The 9,938-nt window shown below is 36.1% G+C and overlaps 1 protein-coding gene across 1 annotated transcript; it reads right to left on the bottom strand.

Moving 5' to 3' along the window:
• Positions 1 to 8,458: 8,458 nt before the first annotated feature.
• Positions 8,459 to 9,158, bottom strand: LOC125590529. Its single transcript, XM_048764128.1, has 2 exons — positions 9,068 to 9,158; positions 8,459 to 8,904 (listed from the first exon to the last, which is right to left on the bottom strand). Exons 1-2 carry the CDS (start codon positions 9,156 to 9,158, stop codon positions 8,459 to 8,461), a joined length of 537 nt encoding a protein of 178 aa, XP_048620085.1.
• Between the last annotated feature and the right edge of the window lie 780 nt (positions 9,159 to 9,938).

The following is a 9,938-nucleotide window of genomic DNA, read 5'->3' as shown; positions in this document are numbered from 1 at the left end:
ACGGAAGACTGAACAAGAACCCATCCCGTCTGTTACACTCCAATGAATCAGATTCACCTTAGCTATAATGCAATAGAAATATGTGCTGATAAGATGAACTATAATATCTTCTCTGATAAATTAAATTATAATATCATATTCACATGATAAATGTCTAATACAATCATTGTTTGATGTGAAAAGAAAAAGAAAAATGATTTGATGAACAAATTCTGAAGGTGATTACGGATTCAATATGTCATCTCATATACCAAACTTCATGGAGATTTACGATATCTTTTATATAATATTGTTTATAGACAAAATAGTTATTTGAAGGAGATGGATCGATAGTACTCTTGGGGCACTTGGAATCTAATAACTTATCTTATCTCGTGTGATGGAGAAAACCAATTCTGGACGACAACCATTTAAATACGAGCCACTTAAAATTTGCTGAAAAAGAATAATACCATAAGGGATATTATCATCTCCTTTGGGGATAAAATTCCAATATCTCTATCCCTGCATTGATTCTTATCATTTTGTAAATTTCTTTTGTTTATGAAAATGAATTTATCTTAGTAATTATTACAAAATATATGTCTCATTTATATATATCGACCCATGTTCTTTATATAATACTTCGAATTTTTTTTATCTAACCTTTACCTAATAATATTTATCGTGCGATCTCAATTGCCGAAGGTATGCTATGAACAGTTTGTTATGGGATAGCAAACATATATATCATATTATCATACAGCCATGCAATAGTTTTTTTTTTTTTTGTGTGCACGAAATAGTTTTATAGGCATAACATTTGAATGAGTGCGTATTTATATATTATATGACCTTGGTTTGGTTATCGGAATGCCAGTTTGGGGTGTTATCACTTTGTTGTCATCTAGTTGTCTATTAGTTTCTTAGTCAGACACTAGCAACTCGTTTTCCCCATCGATTTGTGTTGTCATTTTGACAAATGTTCTTATCCTTTTGTTCGTAGATAATTAAGAAAAGAAATTGTAACATTTTTTCTGTATAATTCGTCGTTTGAAATTTTAATATATTAAGAGAATTCTATAGGATGACCCTACAAATTTTAGGCAAATATTATAGCACACAAGAGTAAAAAAATGATCAAAATATTTTATTAAATAGTTGAATAGATAGTTATACAGTAGAAGTAATTAGTCGAGATTTATCGTTTAGATTTGAGAGTGGATTTTGGGAAGTAGGTTTAGGATTTTTAAAAATAAATAGATAAATATTTAAATTTTACAATAAGACTTTGAAAAATCGTTTCATCAAGAATTTTCTGATTTCAGAATAAAATTTTGAAAAAATCGATGAGGATTCAAATTCAAAAAAGTATTTTTCAAAATAATAATAATTTTTTATTATTTATTAAATTAATTAGGTGTATTTAAATATCTATAAATAAGGATAAATTATCTTTTCTCTTTTAATAAAATTATTTTTGATCATTTTCCTCGTTGTGTGCTTTTTTGGTAAAAACCCCGATTTTAGAGTCATTTGATAGGATTGCCCCTATATTAATTTGTAGTGTTAGTTAACCATTCATTTTGAATGATTTTATTAAACATTCTAAACCGGGCATTGGTTACAAATTGATCATAGTATCATTGTGTATAATCTATTAATCTCGACATAGCATATGAAAACAAGGTCTCTTACTACTTGGAAGAATCAATTTGAAACCATCTGCTAGAAGTTGTAACAATCCTAACTATCCCACTACATCATAGTAACACACTATCACCCCGACCATTTGAAAACTGAAACCTAGATGTCTTAGCTATGGCATACAAGCTTTAGTTATAATTTGGAACGACAGCGAAAATTTATTCAGAAATGCATAAATTTTGTTTTCAGAAATCTTTTTTGACGTATAATATGTTTTAAATTATGTTAAATAATGTGATTGTGATTCAGAATTGGAGAGATGAGCATAGCATAGGGCCGAAATAGAAATTTAAGATGTAGAGGGTGATTTGAGTATTATTCATAAATTTGAGGATTCTTTATGAAAAATACCAATTAGTGAAGAGTAAACGGCAAGACAGCCCTAATACTTGAGCTAGGGTTTAGGGTTCTTCCTTGTACATTCAAACCACCAATCGGAGAAAGATGAAATGTTTCTTTACTCCTCTCTCAACTTTCTGCAGAAACTTCTCCACCATTACACCATCAATTCCTCACTCCGATCATCACCTGAGAAGCTACGACGAACCAATCCAACTCCAAAAATGCGGAAATCTCATCTTTCCACTCTACACCCTGAGTCACGACTCTGTGAAGACGAAGACGGAACCACGAAAGAGTTCCTTTTCCGATTCGTTTGGGGCAATGCGTAGGAAAGTCTCAGAAGCTTTTCCAGATTCCGAGAAGAAGATGATCTAATCAAGAGGAAAGCAACTTTGATATCAAATGAGAACGCGTGGCTTCAAACCTGATGATAAGTAGTGCATTGCAAAATATGATCCATGCATATAAGAAAGAGAACTCTCATTGGATAAACCACTGAGACTTCTCTTGCAGGTTGAGAAAGATGGGATTGAGATAGGTGTCATCACTTACACAGTTCTTGTTGATTGGATGGCTTATAGAGGAAGCTGAGCAGGTTCTGGTGAGGATCTCGCATCTAGGAGAAGCACCACCATTTGAGTTCAGGTGACCTTGTTATATGTATGTTATTGTATACTATTACTAGGGACTGTCGGGTTTTTTCTATCATGTTAGTTAAATTTCTAACTTTACAGTTGTATTTGTAAAGAACAAAACTTAGTTTCGTGTACTCTTATTACTAATCAAAATGCTACATAGATTAATAATAAAATACATTATTTAAATAAAAAAATCAAAAATAATTGAAAACAAATAATGATGCTCATTAAATGACGCTAACGCCACTAACTAAACCCTAAACCTTAAATCTAAACCCTAAACCTTAAATTCTAAACTCAAACTCTAAACCCTAAACCCAAACTCTATATCTTAAACCCAAATCTTAAACCCTAAACCAAAACCGTAAACTCTAAACCCAAACCCTAGACCTTAAACTCAAACCCTAGATCCTAAACCCAAACCTAGACTTTAAACCTAAATCTTAAACTCTAAAGAAAACAACATCAACATTAACCCAAACCTTTATGATATAGGATTTAGGTTTAGGATTACGATTTGAGTTTAGGGTGTAGGGATTAGGTTTGAATATATGGTTTGAGTTTAGAGTCTAGGATATAGGGTTTGGGTTTAGGGTTTACGGTTTGGATTTAGGATATAGGGTTTGGGTTTAGGGTTTAGGGTTTAGGATTTGGGTTTAGGGTTTAGGATTTGGGTTTAGGGTTTAGTTAGTGGCGTTAGCATCATTAAGACGTTATTTTTTTTTCAATTATTTCAGATTTTTTAAAATAAAATTAATCTATTTTATTATTAATCTAGATGGTATTTTGATTGACAATAAGAAGAGAGGTGAATTTAAAGGTTCACACCCTAAGTCTTGTACATTTGTAAATGTACATTAGAACCTATCATAAAATACTAAGTAAAAAAACATCTATTTATTTATTCATTGTTTTTTCAATGAATTTAAAAGGGTTAAAACTTACTATTTGTTGTGTGTGTTTTTCAATGGAAATTGTATATAGTGTGGTCCAAAAAAAGACTAAAAGTTAGAGCAAGTTCAACAATAGAATCTAAGGGGGAGTTTCTGTTATTAAAATTTTTAAAATAATCAGAAAGTATGTGAGAGAATAAGAGGAGTTCTCGGCAAAGAGACTTAGGTACCAGTATTTACAAGTCATACACCTATTGGGTTTAATAGCTAAAGAAAATTGAAATATAAATTTTTCATTAAAATACTTTTTCTCTTTTCTCAGAAACTTTAGTAGTTACTAGCAATAAAGTTGCCCTTAAACTTTAGTAATGTTCAAAAATCTATTTTATCAAGATTATTTTTAAATTTTTTTTTTTTATTTACAAATGATTAAATTGTTATGGTTTTAGAATTATTGATTTCCTGCATCAGTGGTTTTATATTTGTTTTTACCATCGCATACTTATTAATTAATTTTAGCATGTCGTATCTCCCTATGTTCCTCAATATTATGTCGATGTGTTCGAGAATGTGTGTTTGGGTTTATATAGGATTGGAACGTCGTATTTGAAATCATGAAATATATATAGGATTGGAATGTATCAGTCAGATCTCGTCCGCTTTCGACGAAGGACTCTAAGATGAGTCCATGGAAGATCTCTTCGGATTCGATTTTCATGACCAATCATTTTTCTTCACTCGTCTCCTCGTTCTTCTCATTATGCTTGAGAAGTTTTCATGCTCAATCTCTCTTTCACAACAACAGATAGTGGCAAGACACATAAAATGCGAGGCTCACCAACTGAACCAGGAGTAATCCCTCTTGCTGTTCATGATTTGTTTGAGAGTATATCTCTGGTTCATCTCATTACTTTTCTTACCATTTGTGTATCTATGTTTGTAAAGTGGTTTTCTTTAGATTTGGGGTTATTTGTGGAAAATTTTTTTATTAGAGGAACAACTGTTTTTCCTTTTCTTTGGTTCACCACAAGGATGCAAGCGGGGAGTTTATTTTACGTATATGTCGTACCTTGAGATTTATAACGAAGATATAAACGATCTCTTGGATCCTGAACACGGCAAACTCCAGATTCATGAGAATCTAGAGGTACAACCATATATATGTCTTCTTAGAATCCCCTTTCTTCTAGCGACTCTGATGCGTTTTAATGTTGTAAAAAGGAATATTTGTGGCTGGTCTACGAGAAGAAATTGTTGCTTCCCCTCAACAAGTCCTTGAAATGATGGAACTTGGAGAATGTAATTTCTCTTCTCTTCACTTTTCTATTTTGTTCTTGCCAAACAAAGTTTTTGTGTGTTTCATAACCTGTGCACATGCGTTTTCTTTTTCTGTCTAAGTCTTGGTTTTGATAACACTGATTTAGTGAATGGTTATTCATTTATTTTTGGGATAAATTTCAGCTCATCGGCATAATTGGGGAGACAAATATGAATGTTCACAGTAGCAGATGCTGCAGATCTCTCACTTTTTTCCGCATGGTATATACTCAACCTTAGTGCTCAATTATGTGTAAGTTGAATCTAAACGGGAAAAAGTTTTTTCATCAAACAGATTATAGAAAGTAGACAGAAGATTCAAGATAAAAGGTGTTGGAAATGCCTGTGATGCAGTATGTGTTTCTGTTCTGGTAACTATCTGTTGGAACTAGTGTTTTCCTTCTCCTGATATACAACATGTTATTTTGCGTTCCATCTTTCTTTTAACTTGTAGAATTTAGTGGATCTATCTGGTTCGGAACGGGCTTCAAAAACGGATTCAGAGGATGTTTGGCTGAAGGAAGGCTCACATATGATATAAATAAGAGCTTGATGACACTCGGGACGGCAATTTAACAAAACTGAGCGAAGGAGTTGAAAATCAAGGGTAAGTTTTGGTCTAGTTTTGTTGCTTTAAAAATCACTATGTGTAAAGTCTCATTGACATCTTCTTTAACTGAATCAGTACGGTCAGGTTCCTTACCGAGACAGCAAGCTTACAAGGATCTTGCAACCCGCTTTAGGTGGAAATGCAAATACAGCTATCATATGCAATATAACACTTGCACCAGTACGTATTAATCACCATTCACCAATAGTATAGCATGAGGAGATGAAATAGCAGTCTTCAGTTTGATAGCCGAGCACTACGATTGTCACTAATTGTGCCCATGTCCGAGGTAGGATCCAATCATTTTCGGCTTATTCTTTCTATCTTTGTAACATACTTCCTGATTAAGTTTGGTATATAAGATGTTCACCTTCTTAAAGTGAGCCTGCTAGGCGTTATACATTTATTCGAAAACATATCCTTGCAGGGAAAGAGGAGGGATACAAGGTGTATTGGTCACCTTTCATGGGACTCCACATCAGAGGTAAAATTACATAAATGGCCAACAAAAACATGAGAAAATTTGGACTTCTTCAGCCATAAAAATACTTTGCTTCTTGCATATCGGGTTCAGTCTCATGTCTTGTCAAGGGTATCCTGTCTTAAAGCTGAAAGATATTTTATTTGCCAAAAACTTTTATATAGCATCAACGGGCAAAATGAAAATAGTATGATGAAACCAATGAAGATTCTGCACTTCCAGAATGTGCTTTAGTACATGTGACTAGCAGAAAGAAACCATCAATCATGCAGGAAAGTCCCGTAGTGGTCAGTCTTTCTTTTTGAATATATATTGTGCTTATCATGTTGTAAAGCTAGCATATTGTTACTATTTCATAGGTTTTAAAGTGAGTCAGACAGAATTCAAAGGGAATATGAGGATCTTTTCTATATGAAACTGAGGTAATATTTTGTCCTTCTCAACATCAGTAGCTTGTGTATTCTGTTTCTTATTACTCTACACCTTCCAATAGAGAATCACCAACGAAATACAAATTGAGTGCCTTAAAAGAAAAGTTGGGCGAAAATGATTTATCTGGTGAAGCGACATGCAAGCATTTAGATTGTCGAGTCGCTCGTAATGTGCATCAAGATGAAAGCAGTGTACATCTTAGGGATCCACAAGCTATTCTTCTCATTAAGCAACTCCAAGGGAAGTGCATTTATTCTTTTCTTTACCTACAACTGGAACGTCTAGTTAAGTAGCTTTTCTTTATTCTATATTAGATTTGAGTACTACAGATTGGAACCAGCAATAAGGACATAATGGATTTGAGAGATCCTCACTACCACCGAACTCACGGGTCATATACTCTCCATGAAACCGAACAAGACAGTCAACCCCAGAACAATGTGATACTTTCTCTTTTGAAACTTCACAAAAGAGGACAATGACGCTTCTTGTGAGGCCGCACAGTATCTGGATCAATCTCTTATATATGAGAGGATATGAACAACTTAACAAATAGCTTCAGTTTTTGAATATACTATATAGGTTTTGGAGCTTGAATTAAGAATTTGGATTTGGGATTTGAAACTCTGTTAGGTTGTTGATATCTTCTCATAGGAAAGATTTGGCTCAATAGATTTTGATCCAGATACTGTGCAGACTTCCAAGAAGCGTCAGTGTCCACTTGGGGAAGATATAAGAGGATCAGAGCCGCTTAAATCAGATGCTTGTATTATTTTGTGAAGTTTCAAAATAGCGAGTATTACGTTGTTCTGGGGTTTACTGTCTCGTTCGGTTTGATGGAGTGTGTGACCCGTGAGTTCGGTGGTAGTGAAGATCTCTTAAATACATTATGTCCTTATTGATGGTTCCAAGTTGTAGCACTCAAATCTAATATAGAAGAAAAAAAAGCTACTTAAACTAGACGTTCCAGTTGTTGGAAAAGAATAAATGCACATTCTCTTGGAGTTGCTTAATGAAAAGAATAACTTATGGATTCCTAAGATGTACATTGCTTTCATCCCGATGCACATTATCAACAACTCGACGATCAAAATGGGTGCATGTTACTTCACCAGATAAATCATTTTCGCCCAACTTTGCCATAAGGCACTCAATTTGTCTTTCGTTGGTGATTCTCTATTGGAAGGTGCAGAGTAATAAGAAACAAAAACACAAGCTACTGATGTTGAGAAGGACAAGGTATTACCTTGGTTTCATATTGCAAGAAAGTATTAGACACAAAGTGTCCCACATCAGTAGTTGGAAGAGATCCAAAGTAATATATAAGATAGATGGGCCACTCCACTTATCACCAATTGGTTTTAGGTTGGAAGCCCGTCTAGCTTAACATGGTATCAGAGCCCGATCCACGAAGTCCAACCCGATCCATCGATCTGGCCCAAAGTTGGCCTATCGATCCTTGCCCGAGCATTCCGAGATTGACGCTCAAAGAGCCATCATCTCGAGGGGGCGTATTAGACACAAAGTGTCCTACATCAGTAGTTGGAAGGGATCCTAAGTAATATATAAGATAGATGGGTCACTCCAGTTATCACCAATTGGTTTTAGATTGGAAGCCCGGCTAGCTTAACAGAAAGGATCCTCATATTCCCTTTGAATTCTGTCTGACTCGCTTTCAAACCTATGAAACAGTAACAATATGCCAACTTTACAACAAGATAAGCACAAGATATATTCAGAAAGAAAGACTGACCACTACTGATAGAGAGGCGGAAGTGATATAGGTTTAAAGATTAGGGTTTGATCCCTAAACCGGTAACTTGGAGCTTAAGGTAATTGGAAATAAGAACAAAGGGCGCGAATACTCTTCGCAGTGCTCGGAAGCTCTTTAAAAATCAATGTTCTTATTAATCAAATCGTAAGTAACAAGAGGTCATAAGCCTCTGCTTATATAAGAACTAAAACTTCACGATCCTAAAGGGATTACGTGATTTCCTATTCCAAAGTGAAAACAGAAAATAAAAGGAAAGAACCTATTTCAAAGAAGAAAAGGAAAGTCCTATACGGACATGGTGTTGTGATCAACGGAGATCACAGTTGACGCTACATCAGGTCCCTCCGGCGGAGAAGGATTTGTCCACGAATCTGGCGGGGGATTATCACCGTGAAACCGAGACAGATGCTTGACATTAAACACGTCCGAAGTCTTCAAATGGTCCGGCAGTTTAACCCTATAGGCGTTCGGATTGATCCGTTGTGGAACCTCAACCGGCCCGATTTTCTTTGACTTTAACTTGTTATATTCCCGGAGAGGAAGACGTTCCTTCGTCAAGTAAACCCAAACGAGATCTCCAGGCACAAAAAGTCCCTCACAATGCTTACGATCAGCCTCACGTTTGTATTTCACGGTGGATGATTCGAGGTTATCTTTAGCTTGCTGATGAAGCGACTGCAACTCATTGATAAAATCAATGGCTTCACCATGATGTCGAGTGTTATCAGGAGCTGTCGACAAATCCAAAGGACCACGGGGAAGAAGTCCATAAACCACACGAAAAGGAGAGTATCCCAATTCGATTCAAAGCATGATTATGGGCGAATTCGGCTTGGCACAACTTGGAGTCCCATGACTTAATATTGTCGCCCACCAAACTGCGAAGGAGATTACCGAGTGACCTATTGGCGACCTCCGTTTGACCATCGGACTGAGGATGATAAGTGGAACTCATGTCCAAGGATGTACCCAATAACTTCCACATTGAGCGCCAAAAGTGTCTAAGAAAACGTGTATCACGATCCGAGACAATGGAAGTTGGTAAACCGTGCAACCGGTAAACTTCCCGAAAGAAAAGAGTAGCAACTTGAACCGCGTCTGTGGTCTTCTTTCAAGCTATAAAATGGACCATTTTCGAAAATATATCCACGACCACAAATATGGAATCATGGCCCCTTTGTGTTCGTGGTAAGCCGAGAACAAAGTCCATGCTTACGTCAGTCCACGGCTGTGTAGGGATAGGGAGAGGAAGATATAACTCAGCATTCGAAGATTTCCCTTTAGACTCTTGACAAATACGGCATCTGGTGACGAAGCGCTCGACGTCCCGACGTAATGTCGGCCAAAAATAAGACGCGCAGACGAGCTGTAGAGTACGATCACGCCCGACATGACCCTCATTGTGTAACTCGGAAATGATCTGAAGCCGAAGACTACACTCTGGATTGCATAGACGGATACTGTGAAAAACAAACCCATCCTGCATGGAGAAATCGTTGTGTCGATCGAGTTGGGCATCGGTAAAGATACGAGCAAAGAACGGATCGGTGGCATATAGATCCGTAAATGTGTCGAACCCGAGAACCGAATTGTGCATTGTCGTGACCAAACTGTGACGCCGGCTAAGAGCATCAGCGACTCTGTTAGTTTTGCCCGAGGTATGCTTGATAGAAAAGGTGAATTGTTGTAAGTAGGCTATCCATCCCGCATGCATAGAGGAAACTTTAGCCTGACTATCAAGATGACGCAGCGCGTCATGGTCTGT

Source organism: Brassica napus, chromosome C7 (assembly GCF_020379485.1).
Source record: "Brassica napus cultivar Da-Ae chromosome C7, Da-Ae, whole genome shotgun sequence".
NCBI classification, from domain to species: domain Eukaryota; kingdom Viridiplantae; phylum Streptophyta; class Magnoliopsida; order Brassicales; family Brassicaceae; genus Brassica; species Brassica napus.
The sequence above is the reverse complement of the archived record's forward strand: the minus strand, read 5'-3'. Positions and strand labels throughout refer to the sequence as shown.

Coding starts and splice junctions, on each gene's coding strand:
- LOC125590529 (XM_048764128.1), bottom strand. CDS start 9,158: ATGTGGAAGTTATTGGGTACATCCTTGGACATGAGTTCCACTTATCAT. Junction 8,905..9,067: donor GGTCGCCAATAGGTCACTCG/GTAATCTCCTTC, acceptor ATTTGTCGACAG/CTCCTGATAACACTCGACAT.